This window comes from Ctenopharyngodon idella, chromosome 23, assembly GCF_019924925.1.
Source record: "Ctenopharyngodon idella isolate HZGC_01 chromosome 23, HZGC01, whole genome shotgun sequence".
In the NCBI taxonomy this organism is placed as follows: domain Eukaryota; kingdom Metazoa; phylum Chordata; class Actinopteri; order Cypriniformes; family Xenocyprididae; genus Ctenopharyngodon; species Ctenopharyngodon idella.
Window position 1 is genome coordinate 13317839 of NC_067242.1, and position 17419 is coordinate 13335257.

The following is a 17419-nucleotide window of genomic DNA, read 5'->3' on the forward strand; positions in this document are numbered from 1 at the left end:
AACTAACCCTTTAAATCCTGTTGTGTGAGGGGAACCCCAAGGACAAACACGCATGCACTCTTTTTCTTCTTTTTTCCTTGAATTTTCTGTGAAAAGCAGTCCAAACACTTTTATCGCCAATTGGTCTTGCCCGTTGTCCGCCATATTTGTTTACTCTAAAGTCACGTTTGACCGTGAGAGATTTTGTGAGATTTCCTATGTTCACACTTCTATGTTTGTGAATGGAATCTGTCAGTGTGTGAACAAAACTGTTAAATCTATGATTTTTTTTTTTTTTTTTTTTTAATCGTTATGTTTGTGGTCTCATTTTGAAAATCTGATAAGATTTTTAAAATCTTTTAGTGTGGGCCAACCTTTAGGTGAATTTTTGAACGGGGTGATTTGTAAGGTTTAGGTATGCAAATAACATGAATGAAAATATTAGGTTTAAGTTGCAGACGGTCATTGTGTTGGGTTGTACAGTTTGATACACTCAGAACAGGTTGGAATGCTTGAACTTTTAAGTTCTTTGGTTTGGTGTTTCTTTTTTTGTTTTGAAGGTGAAAAGACATTCCTTTGGTCTTCATCCACAGTGATCAGACTGCTAATTCGGGTATGACTGATGCATGCCAAAAGGAAAATACTATTGATCTGTTTTTTGAAATGAAGAGATCACTGATCAAAGATTCAATCAAAAACTAATGCCTGGAGCAGTTAAGCAGTCTGTCAGTCTCACCCAGTGTCATAATGCAGTACTTTTAAAGGATTAGTTTACCCAAATAAATGAAAATCCTGTCATCATTTACTCATCCTCGTCATTTTAAAACCTGTATGACTTTCTTTCTTCTGTGAAACACAAAAGGAAATGGTAGAATATTCATGCTGCTCCTTTCTTTTTGAAAACAAATGCAAACTGATGCTGTGAAAATGATAGATAGAAAATGATAGATGCTGCACACAACTTATGCACTTATACACACGTACCTTGCAGAAGGCTATAATATTGCTTCGGACAATTTCAAATACAGTGCACTAGTAGTATGCAGTTCTTTACCATTCTGTAATTGTGTTTAGTTCTCTTTTCGATTTTTCTTACAATTTAAATTTATCTTTCCTATTTGAATTATTGAATTATTATTATTCCTGTGATGGCAAAGCTGAATTTTCAACATCATTGCTCCAGTCTTCAGTCACACGATCCTTCGGAAAACATTCTAATATGCTGATTTGGTGCTCAAGAAACATGTCATTGATGAATAAAGTTCAAGAGAACAGCTTTTAATTCCTTTTTTTTTTTTTTTTTTTTAATTTACCGGCCCCAAAGTTTTCAATGATTTTGAAGTGTATGTAGCAGAATATTTTTCCAAACTTCTCCAGTTGTGTTCCACTGAAGTCATACAGGATTGAGACAATATGAGAGTGAGTAAATTATGGCAGACTTCTTTAGTTTTAGATAAACATTGCTTTTGAATAAGAATTTATTACACATACATATTGAGTTATTGGACAAATGTAAAAAGTGAAAGAGGATGTGGTTGTAATAGTCATGTTAGAGTCCTCGGATAAAAGCCACAGTTTGCAGAAGTTTTTTGGGGTTGACATTGAGATCTCTGTGTGAGTGCAGTCAGTATACTGAGAAAACCTGTAGGAGGTGTGATTCTGAGGTGTCGCCCACTTGTGAAGCTGTATGGAGGGGTCAGATCCTATCAGGTGCTAGATTTGTTTTCCTGTAGTCTCCCATGAATGGATTGTTGTGACAAAAAATGAGACTGATGCAAGACAGAAAAAGATTAACTCAGTTAATCGAACGGGCACCCTTCGTGTATAGTTAGCATGTGTTAATGAGAGTGAAAGAGAAACGGCGTGAAGAAAAGAAGAAAAATGAAAAATCATGTGAGGCAGTGGAATTCGCTAAACTGTCAGCTGAATCACAGCTTCACTGTACTTTCTTTCTTTATTAATGTGCCGTTTAAGACGCGTGTTCTCATACCGTTACCAAGAACTCCTCTGCTCATAAACCATATTTTCAGTGTAATTTCAGAGTTGTTTTAGAATCTTGGTGTTTATCAAAAAGTTTTGCGACAGATATGTTAGCTTTAAGTCAATTTTTATGCTATAGTATCTAGCATAAAAGCATAGCATATCTAGCATAGCATAGTATCTTCTAGACGTTTACACTTTTTTAGCAGATATATGCATTTTAAAAACCAATCCTTCTGTTCTGGAGACAAATATATTTATGACTCATCCTGCACTCTAAAGTAAGTAAAGCCTATTGGCTACTGGGGTGTAATGGTACATGTATTCATCCCGAACCTCCACGGTACGGACGTCAAGGTTCGGTTCATGCAGTTAGACGACGAATATAGTCAATCACAGGCGATCCACACTACAATCCAGAAGGGGGCGCGCACAATAATGCTTTTTAGCCTAACCGCTTTTAACCAGCATTAACCACCAATAATCGTAATAAGTTCTGTGTTTTGTTACTTTCGATAAGAAACAAAGTGCCATCTTTCAAATTCTGTCCATTTTATCACGAAATTCAAACGATAAATGCCGTTTTTACACTTTTTGATGTGGCGTGACAGATCGCTGTATAAGCGCCTCAGTTCAAACGGTAGTGCGGAGCGCGAGTGAACGCGATCATCCCTTTCTCTTCACTACTACAGAATGAACATGAAGGTATGTTGATAGATACAGTACAACTTACTGAAACGTATCATATCTTGTGTAATTGCTCAAAGTAAAACAGCCGCTGAAAGATGTCAGTAAAACAGTTTGTAAACAATGTCACGTAGTATTACATTTACCTCAGAAAAGCCATTCAATGTCAACAGCTTGTTAGTTCACTAGAGAAATGAACTGTTTTGCTAAATGTATGCACTATAGTAGCCTATATTTTACTTAACCTGTTATTTAAGTTAAGTAAGGCCTAAATAAATACTTCATGAAAACAAGTCATGACAGCCACTGTGTAAATGATTATATTTCAACAACGAATCGGAGAAACAGACGTTAATGCAAAATCTTTAATTTACATGTTTACAATACATGCATTTTTTTTTATTAGTATTTGAGTGTTGATGATTATATCCAAAAATAAATAGCAACTGAATTTAATACTTTGGGCTCTGTTGTTGATTGCAACCTTTATTATAGTAATGTGCAAGTAGGGGCTCCCTAATAGTGTACAGCATTAGCAGAGAGAGATTTTTTTTTATTTTTTTATTATTTTTTTTTTTTATTATCCCTAAGAAAATTAATTATAACTGAATAAATTTAAAGACAGACACAGTTTGTTCAGTCAAATATTGTTTACAAAAAAGAGAAAAAAATTGTTTTCTCACCCTGCTGTACCGAACCCGTACCGAACCATGACTTCAAAACCGAGGTACGTACTAAACCATCATTTTTGTGTACCATTATACCCCTGTTGGCTACTAAAAAAGGCAAATAAATTTTGGGAAGAGAAAGAAAAAAAGGAAATAAACAAAGAGAAAATTAGTCCAGTCCAGTAGGTGGCGATATACACAGTGCAAATCACTAATAAAGTAAAAAAGAAGCCCTGTGATCTGTCCTGTTTCAAAAGGAAATATGTCAGTACAGAAATGAAAACTGTGCTTGTCTCGTGAATTCACGCTAAAGTGTGTCACGTCTACACCATTAACGCCACCAAACCGAATTGGAAAATAAACCAAAAAAATTTTTTTAGAATGGCGCTTGCTTATTCAAAGAAATATGGTTGCTTGTGTGTTGCTATTAGTTGAGTATTAGCTGAGTGTTTACTGGGTGTTTGCTTGATGTCCAAACCTTCTTTAATGTAAATCTATGGAATTTCTTTCCCATTTTTATTGTTTTCCTGTTTATCGCAAATCAGAAGTAATAGTGCACCTCTAACAAGCCACACAATTGGAGGTATAATTCATATCTGTAACACAAACTGTACAGGATGAGTTACTCACCGAATATTAACACTTAGCAATAGTGTGAGCAATAGCAATAGTAATAGTCATGCTTTCCTTGGCAAACATGTTTCCCAAACATTCCCTCTGTCCTTCCTCCTAGTTACCATAGTTTGGACAAAGGGGTAGTCTGAGCCCAAATTAACAGAGGTTCACATTTTGTAATAGAGCCACTATAAATGGCTTAGTTTAGTTAGCATTAGTTTTTATTTTACCTTGTAAAGGTACATTTATGTGTCTGGTAAGCCAACAAGAAAGCACAGTCTGTAGTGTTCGTGCACCGGATTTGCGTGGGCTAATCAGTTCAAATATATATAAAAATGAATATAAAACACACTTGCTCATTTACGTGTGGGAGTTTTTAAAAAGCACAAGAGCATCCTCCTGTCATCTTTCATAATTCAGATATTATTTAGAACAGCAGGCATATATGTGTAATCAGAGTAGTTTTTTGAACCAAATTAGACATTCTGTAGATGACACTGGTGGCTTTGGTGAAGTCACATTCAGGTCACAATCAGCCATGATTGACTGAATGTTTAGTGTAAAAGAAAGAATAGAGTCAGTGAAATTACGAATCGTGGTATTTATGCATTGATGAATAGTTTTTCTTTTTCTTTTTTTTTTTGACTTTTGATATGAGATGACAAGCCTCCCCCTTTGAGTCAGGCTATTGATTTGAATTGCTTCATTATGTGAATACTTGGTTTATAACTCCTATTCGTTTTCTTGTTAATGTGAAATCAGTCATTATTTATCTTTGTGAATATTATGGGCTAAGTGGAATACAAAATTTGTTTATGCTAATTCAGTGTACTAGTGGATTTGTAATGTCAGTTCAGACATATATTTTCATTTTTTTTCCTGCAGTCACTGATTATAAAAGTTTGTTCATATTTATTTAATAAATAAAAATATACTTTATCTTTCAAAAGTCAGTACGATTTTTTTGTAACACTTTTATTCAGTTCAATGGATGTATTGCATTGATCAAAAGTGACGACAGTGAAGAGATTGATAGTTACAAAAGATTTCTATCTCAAAAAATGTTTCTGTTCATCAAAGAATCCTAACAAAATGTATCACATTTTTCACAAAAATGAGCACCAAATTAGCATATTAGAATGATTTCTGAGAGTTTTTGCCATCACAGAATACTTTTTTTTTTTTTTTTTTAATTGTAATTTTATTTTATGTAATTTTTAAAAATGTACAATTTCAAATAAATTTTAATATCACAATATTACCATTTTTCACTCACTTTGTGGGACAGTGAGCTCTGTAACTTTGCAGATCGTATACAAACGGATACATTACACACTAAAGGAAAAGGAAAATATTAAAGGGTCATGAAACCCTAAACCAAATTTTGAGTTATGTGTGTTGAACATCATAGAAGACAATGTTACCATCTGTTAGTTTTGATTGTAGGAGAAGACTAGTTCATTTTAATCATTTTTAACTTAAGGGTTAAATTCGTCTTCGTGCCTGACATTTTCTTGCGCTATAGTAAATCGATGACTCATCGGTGTCTCATAATTATTCATGAGACTGCGTGTCCTTATCCTATGAGAAGACGCCTCGCTTAATTATTCACAACAGCATGCATTCATTTCCTATGACAGGCCCTTCGAACAGTGAGATCTCATACAGTAAGTGAGAGATGCATTAATAGATCAAAAATTAGTGTTTGTAAGAGTTTCTACGTCACAAGTTCTCTTCAATAGATCCTGAGTCTTCTACACAAACATGATTCATCAACAATGTGAGTGTAACCCTTTAACCGATCAAACGGCTTATAAAAATAAGCCTCAAAGGTTGTTAGAGATGCAACCGCGTGTTCATATATATTTTCCTTGCAGAATAAATGCTGTGCATTTATTTGTGCATTAAATTATAGCTGTCACAGGATATGTGTGTATTTGTGTAATTTGGTGAGCTTACAAAACCATTGCATATATTGTGTCGTGTGTAATGGTAATTTGCAGAGTGCATTTGTGGGAAGCTCTGTGGTCAGACTCCCCTCTTCCCCCTCCACTTTTGCAGCATTTTTTTAAAACTGTGGTGAGAACTGACTGGTCCCCTTTAACTGTTTTTTTTTGTTAGTGTTTTTTTTTTATTTTTATTTTTATTTAATATTAAAAGCATATTTTGACCCTATTGACGTGTGAACATGAACAACACACATTTTACAATAACTAAACAATGCCAAATACTACAGAAAAGGTCCTCAGGCTTCCATCAGTACAGAATTAGTTGGCTAAATCAACTGCACTACCCTACACCAATTTCACGGTGTCTGAAGCATCATGGATAAATTGAGGGTAATTTCTTTAGAACTAAGTTGCTTAGAAGCTCAGATTTGCTGGTCCATAGCAAAACCTTTTTCTTTTTTTAGTCAGTCTTGTTAAACAGATGTCCTCACTCTGTAGGTCTGTAGCAGCATGTTTCCACATCTCTGTTGGAGTTTGCAGAGTTCATCTTAACATGGTACTTTTTGTACTTTAATTTAGATTCTGGAAACAGGGCCTCATATTCACATTATTACTCAGCCTCCAGATCTGTCAATTTGGGTCAACTTTGAAAGAGAGATGGTTGCTGAGTGTTCTTATTCTTATTAACAGGGGTTCTTTGAACTCTTGGACTCCTGCGTTGCTGGCAGGCGGTTTAATTAGTCCAAGGGTCATGGGTTATGGCCTCACTGGCCTGCAAGAACAGATCAGCATCTGAGAAGTACTGATCATTATATTTGACTAGATGCAGGTAAACCAATCATTAGTCACAATGAAACTGAAGTAGTGACAGATTTTTATTAATTTTTGACGTACATCACAGCGTAATGGATTATCGGAAAAGAAAAAATGTAGTGTGGGGACTTAATTCTATCTATCGTCGTTGATTGGACTTTTTTAAATGTGTCTGTTGCACTGAAAAGTGGAGGCAGATGAAGATGAGCTTGCAGAGATAAGGTTTAATCAGATTAAATGACTGAAAAAGTCCTGCATACATCAACAGAAATAAGTCTGGTGTTTTCACCAGAAGGTCCAGTTGACATTTTGAAGTTAGATTTTTTTTTTTTTTTTTTTGTCTATAATATACATTTAGAAAACTTAATTTCATGCTGACTTTAAAGGAAATTCAGGAGTTTGATTTGCTCTGAGTCCCTGCAAAAAGTCCCACACAGCCCTTTCTCCGGTGGGGCGCCATCTTGGGAGATCCAGAAAGCCATTAAAAACGTGCCCTGTATTAGAAGAAATAGGTTCTGGGTCAGGATGTGCTGTGTTGGGAGCGCTCATCTCCCACTCACATGACACTGCTTTTGAGAGAAATCTGCTATGAAGGAGAAAGATGGAAATAAAGACACTTTTTTTTATTAAAGCTTCTGAGTTTTCTTTTCACACTTTTTAAGATTTTAGGGGCTGTCAAGCTACAAAATGCATAATCAAAGCATTATAAAATTGGTCGATATATTTAAAATCTTCTGAAAACATATGATGAGCTTTGTGTGAGGAACAAACTGAAATTTAAGTCACGTGTATTAGAATAGAGCAGCTCTGACATTCAGCAAAACATTTTTTTTTTCCTGGAAGAAAAAAGTCATAAAGTTTTCAAAAAAGACATGAGTATGAGTATATGATGACAGAATTATTTCAATATGAATTATTCCTTTGAATTTTGACATGTAACTTGAATGATACCTTAGATTATGCGACTTGTTGACGAGGTGGCCGAGGTGACAGTTTCATCTAGATTTCTTTTTTGATTGTTTTTAGCAGTAGTGCTTTAGATAGCTGTGTTTTAGACAGCTTACACTGTAAAACCCCCTCTAAAAAATATTTTAAGTTCATCCCCTTTAAAGCACCATCACTACAGCCACACACATTAACAAGGACATCTTTGGCCTTTGAGCATTGCATTTTTGAGACGGCATGTCAAGTTAAAAATAGTTTAACTTTTAAATGTGTCTCAAGACCCCCTGCATTCTATTCAATTTTGTTGTGCTCCCTTTCAGGCTTGAATACACCAGATTTTGCCCAGATTTTTGCCTCTATTTACAGTGTAGACAAGTTGGCACTAGTTGCCGAAAATCAGAACCAGTCTGCAAGTTTGAGATGACAGATTTCACAGAAAATCACGTGATGGGCACGTGATGTGGCTTATCAGGTACAGTACATGGCAAATTTCCTCAAGGGAAAAAAGAAAACTCAATCCCAACTAATCCAGTAAACTATACAGTGAACTCCAGTTGGTACATCACTATAATATTAATGGTTACAATTAACTGATTTGTAGGCTACTTGCATTTAAATTACACATAGTGAAATTTTTATAATAATAATATTAGAGTTATAAGTTTTTAATGACAATTATAAAACGATTAGTTCCTGTCTTTGATTCTGATTGGTCAATAGACCGCTTTACCGAACGGTTCTGTGTATCACTACACAACACCCTTAGCAACCACTCTTAGCAACGTAAACTGTATGTTCTCAATTGATATTGTTCATTGAAGCTTACTGTATTATGTAGATGAGTATTATGAGAAAAAGTTTAAGGTGAGCGAGTTTATTACTTGCATTCAGATTTAGCCTTTTCCTTCAGGTCAGTCATATGTTCATAATAAAAAATCTGTTTAAATGTCTGATGTATTATCTTGTCCTTTTAACAGGTAAGGGGTTTTCCCGTGACTGACAGCGCTAGTCAAAGCATTTGTCAGTTGCGACTTGTTCCGTGTTCACAACAATTCAGTCTTTTCAATGTAAAAGTCTTCGCTACTGAGTGCCACACTCATAAAGACAGTCTTTGCCGCCATCTAATGGTGTAATAATGTAACTTCTGTTGCTGTTCACGGTCAGGGACTATTTTTTCCGGCAGAAAGAAGGCTTTTATTGAAAGTTTACTTCATAAAAACATATTTTTGGCTTTAATATTTGTATTGTGTGGTAACCGTTTTATAAAAGCAATAAAGTACTCGAGGCTAGTGCTGTATCGTGAATAAGTCACGGCTGAAGGGGTTGCAACGTTTTAATAGGTGGCTGTAATAAAAACATGATAGATTTCTTCAAACATTAAATATTAAGGAACAGGTTAAGTAAAAATACAATGAATACGCAATAGTGTGTATATTTAGCAAAATGCTACTCTCTAAAGCTAATTTATACCTGATAAAACTAGTTTTTGGACATTGAATGGCTTTTCTGTGGTAAATGTAATATTACATAACATTAGTTTACAAGCTGTTTTATTGACGTCTTTCTGCGGTTGAAACACTAATGACACAATTACAAGAGACATGATACGTATTTCGGTAAGTTGTACTATATATTTCAACATGTTCAATCGTGTTTATTTTGTGCTGTAGTAAAGAGGAAGAGATGAACATTTCACATGGTCACCACGCTGCCACCTTTGACTTTTGACATGCAGAATTTGAAAGCTGAGACTGTTTCATTTCAGAAGTAACAAAGCACGAAGCTTATTGCGATTTATGGGAGGCACGCAACAAAGTTTTGTTCATTAATCAACTGAAATCAGCATCTGAAAGATCGATTCTTGGGATTTAAGAATCAATATTCAATATCGGTTCTTTAAAATGTGAATCAATTCAAATCGAGATCATTTTTTTTTTTTTTTTTTTTTTTTTTTTTAATAACCCAGCCCTAGTCTTCAGGCAGCCTACTGACTTGATATATGTAGTTTTGCACATCTCTAACTCAAAACATCTTAGCAACTACATACCAACTCCCTGGCAAGCACCCACAACACCCTAGCTTTGTAGCAGCAAATTTGCAAAGTTAAAGTACCCAAACATCTGGTTCCACGTTTTCAGTGATGCCTTAGCATGTTCTTCTCACCCATGCATTATGAGATAAACACAGAGCTTACGGTTAAATAAGGAAGCTTCCACAATGAGGCTCTAAATAAAACACCAACTTCCTGCATTCCATAAGTGACTGCAGGGCATGTGGTCTTTTGAAGACTGTTCTCTGAATGGAAGATGAGTGAAGAGATTCTGGCCCCTCCAAAGCTCTCTCAGAGACTGAGCTGAGAGGGTCATGCTAGGTCACATGTCTCAGGAACAAGAGGAGCTGTCTGTAGAAGAGTGTGAAAATCACAAACCTCCTCCGCCTTCCAGGCCTGTTGCTAGGCTACGGAGAGGAAGTGGTGCGTTGTGCTTTTTTTTTTTTTTTTTTTTTTTTTGCACTGGCACCCTGTGTCTACCGTTAAGCGGTACAAACATACACCAGTCCCGCAGTGACAAATGACTTCCTGATCCTGATTGTACAATAATAACTGTTCCGTTTTCACAACTTCTACAATATATATGACTGTCATTGCTGTTGTTTGGCTTCCCTACCTTCCTGCAGATACCGTCTTAGTTCTCATGATTGGATTGTTCTGTGATGATGAAACCGCACAGCAATGTCTTCCTGACAACATTTTGCGGCTACAGTTACAATGCATTATACCGCAAGCTCTCCGATAGCCATTTACAGTCATTTCAGATATAATAGGAACAGACCTCAGTATGCATTTCAGCTGCCATTCTAGATTAGAAGGATTCTGTGACCACATAGTGTGCTTATCTGTTTGGCTTGTAAAAGCATTTACATCCATCACACATAGGCTATAAAAACTGTCTGCAGATAAGTATGAAAAAGCTAATCTTTTTAAGTATAAAACATCCTATGTTTTTAAACTGTGTAATGCAGTACAATAAATACAGTATGCATATTTTTTCTGTATTAAAAACCCAGATTACCTCCTGCAGATGTGCACTATATACATTAGGGGCCGTATACACTGAATGCTTTTTTCCATTCCAATGCACTACTTTTCCATTGTTTTTCTATGTAAACGTGCTAGACGGACATGTATGACACGGCGTTCTAAAAATGTGCTGCTCAAATTAAAATCAGTTCAACTTTTAAAAAAACGCATCTCTTGACTCATTTTACTGCCCGCATCTCATGTTTTTAAAGCAAAAACACGTTCTGTGTTCTTAATCTTTTATCAACAACTATTGCCATGAGAATAGCATCAGTTGCTGACATGGCATTAAAATCTCAAATACCTATTTTACTTAAAGGGGACCTATAATGCCCCTTTTACAAGATGAGTCTCTGGTGTCCACAAAATGTGTCTGTGAAGTTTAAGCTCAAAATACCCCACAGATCATTTATTATAGCTTGTCAAATTTGCCCCTATTTGGGTTTGAGCAAAAACATGCTGTTTTTGTGTGTGTCCCTTTAATGCTAATGAGCTGCTGCTCCTGGCCGCTTTCTAGAAGAGGGAGGAGCTTTAACAGCTCGCGCTTCTCAACAACAAAAAAGCTGGAGAATCTCACGCAGCCAAAATGACGATTGTCAGTAACGGTGTTCAGCCTTACATTGTTCAAACCGGAGTCGGAAACTGATGGAGAGACTCAGCAAGAAGTTACAACTCTTAGAATGCAACTGGACATTTCTGAATGGTTAGTGAATAAATTTATGTAGTTGCTGTGGAGTTGATTCAACTCATCGACTAGCATGTGCCATCATGTTAACCTTTTGTGCAAATCCAGCGTTGAATTGATCCTCGTTTGTGAAGCAGTCCGACGTAAAATGACGGCATGGCAACAACACTCTACTACAACAACTCCTCCTCTTCTCTGAAGCAGCCCAACATGGCCTCACCACTTTGTTTCATGTTCCCAGGGGCAGGGTTTATGTAAATTTTAGGGTTAGTGATGTCACAAACCCAGGAAGAAGCTTGTTGTAGTCTCTACCAGACATTTGTTGTAGTCCTTAAACAGAATTCTTTAAAAGAAAATCTCCCTTTGCATTGAACTTTGATCGTTGTATCTTTGCAGATGTTGTTTGTGCTCTAACAGCAACATAAAATTGCAAAATTGCTGTATATATTTATCAAAATAACCATATTTATTTTCAAAATGTAACGTGATGTAAAGAAGTCATGTAACAGCCGTTTGAAACAGTTTTTGTTGCATACTGTTTTGCGTACTGTTTTGCATTTTGTTTCTAAAAATAGTGGACGGTATACAGCATATACGTTAATGCAGTATGTTAATATTCCATTCTGAACATACTGTAGTTATTTATCACTAATATTGCACCGTTGGCACATTTGTGCCTTGCTTTTTTTATGGCTCATGGCAGTTGAGGACAGTCTTATCTTATACGTCAAGGATCCAGAACTTTTCAGTTAATCTCTGTCAGGATGCCAGATGGTTTTTCCAGTTAGCAGTTGGCCATGTGAATCTTCTCATCAGGAAAGACGTGGAGCTTTAGGGTGCAAATCCATCACACATGCACCCATTCACCATTTCCACACATCTGATTCATTAATATGCCAGCATAATTTATTACGATTAGCCGATTGGATTATTATGATGATTGGCTCATGTGTTCTGTCAGAGATGTATTCAAATTAGCCCACATTTTAGTCCAGTCAACATGTCTTTCCATTTCACAAGCTCCCTTCCAAGCCATATCAAAGCCAACACCCTAGCAACTGCATAGCAACACCCTGGCAACCACTTAAAACACATAGCATGGCAATCACCAGTGACCCCCCTGGGGGTTTGTGAGGGAACTTCAGGGGGTTCGTGAGTTGATAAAGCTAATAATTAAAGGCACAATACGTAAGACTCTTGGATTAAAATATCCAAAAACCACCAGACAAGTGTTATATATTTTGTTGACTTGTGTACATACATTATCCCAGATGTTTCCAAGAATGTTTAAATCTAGAGAAATAATTTTAAGTAGTGGCTAACGTTTGCGCTATTGGCATGATGTCACCCATTCAGAGTAAATGAGAAGCGTTAACACCGACGCTCTGTGTGAATGCAGCGTTATATCGATCTAGCTTACTGCAGTGTGCCAGAAGTGTCTCATAGCAGCCACTGAGCGAATGCACAGAGTAACGTTATAACATCATTTTCAACACACTCAAATGTATCTAATGATAAAACAGTGCTGTGTTACCCCACATATACGCTTGACTGGAAGAAACGGAAGCGGCGACTGTGGCATAATAAATGCTCCGCTGCTCTCGAGCTGCGTGTCGCGCTTGTCTCTCATTAAGTCTCTCCAGTGGCCTCGTTCTGCTCTCACATCACTCGGCCCTGCTCTGCTTCATACTACAGTAACGTTAATAATCTCATCTATGAACATGATTTCTGCTCGAGTCCCATCAGATTCTTTTCCACCGGTTGTGAGGTGAAGATTACAACTCCCATGATTAATCTCGACGTCATCAAGCTACGTCTTTGAATAGGTGACCTCTAGTGATGAAAAATTACATATTGTGCCTTTAAATCTAATGTAACATTAAAATATACAAATAGGGCTGCACAAATCAAAATAAAACTGAAATACACTCAAATAACACTGTGTTTTCAGAGTGGCTCGTTTCACAGTAAATGCTGCTTCTCACAAACTCCGCCTTTGCCCCGTTTTAGAGAGCAGGGTGGCTGATATAAAGCTGGTATATAAGATATTACACTTTTTAATTTAAAGATAGTAAATAACACATGCTGCAGTTCAATTTATATTTTGTGTAACATTTACTAAATTAATTTGAATTCGGAAAAATAAGCCTGTATAATAAACAGATTTATACTATACTACTAAGTCACGATTCCGACAATTATCGGTCAATGCTAATAATTTAAATGTGGCGATATAGCAGTCAACCACTAGTAAAAATCTAGTTATTAGATGCTCATATTGGGATCAAGAAGTGACATGAGCTGTATTCGAACTCTGTGCACATCACGCCATGGCTCCATGGTTTGATTGAATATGTCGAAAGTTCACTACATAGTGATTTTCTTATTTTTATATAGCCATGGGGTTTGTCTGGGTTTCTCCACTCATTAATACTTTCCAGTAGCGGTTGAAGTTGTTAATGAGCACTGATGGGACTTGTGTGATGCTCTCTTCTCATGTCCTTCTTTCTGTTTCCCACCTTTTTTTCACTCCTTCCCTCCTTCTCTCGCCGAAACATCTCCTCTGCTCAGAATCAAAGCGGTGGGAGTGTGTTGGGTGAGGAGATGAAGTGTGCATAATTCATTCTGAAGAGCACACACTGGGTGATTCTGCCGTTCAGATGAATGCACTTCTGCTCAGATCTGCTGCGGGATCTCCTGCTATTGTCCCGAAACACGGGACCTGCTGTGCGTGCAGATGATCTGTGTCCGCGGTGTCTGTTTCCCTCATTCTGGTTATGAAATGAAATTGAGCTCAGGGGAAGGGAGGAACTTAACAGGTAAACAGGAGGGAATTGGGGGAGACCTGGGACAGTGATTTCCATTTCCACATTCCTTCGGTTCCTCCATAACAGTGCAACAGTCCAGCTTGCGTAACGCTTTTGGAGGTTCATCCAATCCAAACGGAGTTGTCATCTGGTGGCATTGTGACACACACACATTCACAAACATGAAATGGTACAGCCAAGATCCCGAGATCATTCACACAGGTTTTTGGGTCTGTTTCAATCATTTTAGGAAGTGAGTGTCTTTTTTTTTTTTTTTTTTTCTATGCTGTTACGTAATGATGGTGCCTGCCAGAGAGGCTTACGTCAGCCTATTCTTCTGCCACAGATAGATCTCATTACCACACGTTCAATAACGCTGGCATGATGTTTTGTATGATACTCGTAAATGATATTTCCTCTCTCCTATCTTTCTCTCTTCAGGGACGCCATGTTAAAACGGGCCAGCTCGCTGCAATCAAGGTCATGGATGTCACAGGGGTAAGTGTGGAAGCAGGGCAGGCCGTAAGAGTTTCCTGTCTGTTTGACTTTTACACTTTCTCACTTTCCTTTGTGCATGATGTAATTTAAGCATACACACAAACATGCATGGGTTATTCTCAGTGCCACTTGTACCTTTTTTAAAATGAGAGAACTTCCATGAAACAAAGTACCACAGCTGTAACCACCATAGAAAAACCATTTATCTGAGTTTTACAACCAGCCTGACATAGCAACAGACTCAACCAATGGCATGAGTTTGGGGCGGGGCATTCTGGGAGTGTTTGGGAAAACCTGTTTGAAAACAATCATTTTATCCCCAATTTTGTTGTTGCTAGTGGCACAGAATTGACACACTTCACCTTAAAAAATAAAAGTAATATAAGTTGTACTTTTACTGTTCACACTGTACAACTAAAACACATGGGGCCATTTCCTGACAATGACTCGCTCATAGACCAAGATACACAATATTTTCCGGCTCGGTCTCAAGTGTTGTCTGTTTTATTTGACAGGATGAGGAGGAGGAGATCAAAGCTGAGATCAACATGCTGAAAAAATACTCCCACCATCGAAACATCGCCACCTACTATGGTGCCTTCATCAAGAAGAACCCACCCGGCATGGATGACCAGCTCTGGGTCAGTCTTCACCAGTAGTAGGCGAAAAGAATCAGGGTTATTTAGTTTGTGATTGTTTCCTTGTTTTTGTGTGTAGTACAATGCGGTGTTAGGGAGTAGATAGATAAATACATTTTCAGTAGTGTGCCAGTAGTTCAGCTGTTTTCAAAACAATGTCGATTTTTCATTCAGAGGTGGTGTAGCATGACAAAATGCTACCATATATTATTGGGGTTTTTTTTAGTCATAGCACATGAAACTTACTTTTGACTATAGCATAACTTTTTTTTGATTTCCATAATTTGAGGAATTTAATTTAATTCTGGTATTTAATTTTAAGAATTTGTAATTTTGTTACGTGCTTTTGTAGTTCTTTAGGTTTCATTTATTTTTTATTTGTTTTAGTTTTAGTCATTTAGGGTCTGCGAGCCGGGACTCGAAATTGCTACATGTCGGAGTGCTGCCCACAAGGCTATCGGCCTAAGTAACATAATCAGAAAAGTGTCAGGATTACATTTTGATTACAAATTATGAAGACAATAAATTTTTACTTTGGAATAACATGCACCGATAACCAATAAGACCAGAAATGCACATTAAAATATTTTTAATGTATGTTGTAGTTTAAAGCTATTGCCTCAAAATAGCTTCCTCAACACTGGGAATGTAACACTTTCCAACATTTGCTGATTTCTCACTCAGAAATGCAGTGATCACACTCTATACAGAGTTGCCCAGGCCTTGTTGTTTTCACCTTCTTGCTTTGAACGTAGACTGCCAGCCTCATTTCCTCTGTGGTGAGCTTTGTCGTTCTCTTTGCCCAGCAACATAAAGATAAGTGACACACTGAAGACATTTACTTGCACTAGAGCCTCTGTCAGCACAACCAGCCTCCATTGGGGTCTTTGCAAGAAGGATTTCCCTTAGAGGAAAAAAATAAAAACATTGCCAACTCAGCAGTCGTGACTTTGGAGAGTCCCAGAGGCCAAACATATTTAGACCCATCTGAGGGCTAGCTCAAGAGAGCATTCAAAACCAATCAGTGTTTCAGAAATAACATCATATTCTGCTCATGAATTACATTTATTGACTTTTATTGTGCCCCAGGGGCCCCTAATGAGAATAGGGCTCTTTTTATGAATGTCCTGGGTAAAAATGTAAAGGCAAAGAAGTAAAAACACAACTGGGTTTAGAAGTTTGCATGTCACTGCCACTTACTAAAACTCTGTATTAACGCAAAGGTAGAGCTGAAGGGGGAAAAAAGAAACTGCTTGGCTTGAAGTTATTTTATTGTGTCAAATCTTTACTCTTTGGACTCTTTTCTCTGGAAACAACTGTGAAATTCCCCCTTTTTTTAACCACTAATACTTTTTATTGTACCCTTCTGTCTTGTCATTTAAACCTCTTCAAAACTCGAAGTGGGAAAATGAAGTTGCCCTGGGACAGTTGTCACTTACAGATCTAGTTTCAGCTGAAAAGGTGAAATTCGTGAGTGTGAGTGTTGAATGTGGCGTCTAAATAAAATACAGGTTCTGCCACTTGTGAGCTGCTGTAGTTAAAAAAAAAAAAAAAAAATAATAAAAAAAAACATTATAGATCTTTTTTTAAATCAAATTTGTTATTTTTTACTTTTAATTTTTTGTTCCTCAAAGGCTGGATTGAACTCCTCAATGGTATTTGACACGCTTGCTTTAGGTCTTCAGATTTATATTATTTTTAAACAGCAACTTTTCATGTTACAGCTCCTTAAACCAGCTAATTGCTGGAGCTGATTAGCCAGCATTTCAACATCAGGTCCTGTTCACGCATGACCTCTAATGCTGTTACATTTACGACAAAGTCTGTATGTGTGACAGCGCCAATGTAGTTCTCTAAATTATCATTGTATCATTCATGTGGTTTGTTAGGTTTTATCCTAATTTGGTTGACATTGTGTGTCTGTAGTTGGTGATGGAGTTTTGTGGCGCTGGTTCAGTGACGGACCTGATAAAGAACACCAAAGGGAACTCTCTAAAGGAGGAGTGGACAGCTTACATCTGCAGAGAGATCCTCAGGGTGAGTTTGTGTATATTATGGACCACTAGAAAATGTCAT

General features: G+C 37.0%; 1 protein-coding gene across 13 annotated transcripts in view; it reads left to right on the forward strand.

Moving 5' to 3' along the window:
- Window positions 1-17419, forward strand: part of tnikb (TRAF2 and NCK interacting kinase b) — a 65863-nt gene that overhangs the window by 11946 nt on the left and 36498 nt on the right. For all 13 annotated transcript variants that reach the window (XM_051882627.1, XM_051882634.1, XM_051882632.1 and 10 more), the window contains exons 3-5: window positions 14649-14705; window positions 15221-15346; window positions 17270-17380. In XM_051882627.1, coding sequence (XP_051738587.1) covers window positions 14649-14705; window positions 15221-15346; window positions 17270-17380 — 294 coding nt within the window. The remainder of the gene's footprint in view (window positions 1-14648; window positions 14706-15220; window positions 15347-17269; window positions 17381-17419) is intronic.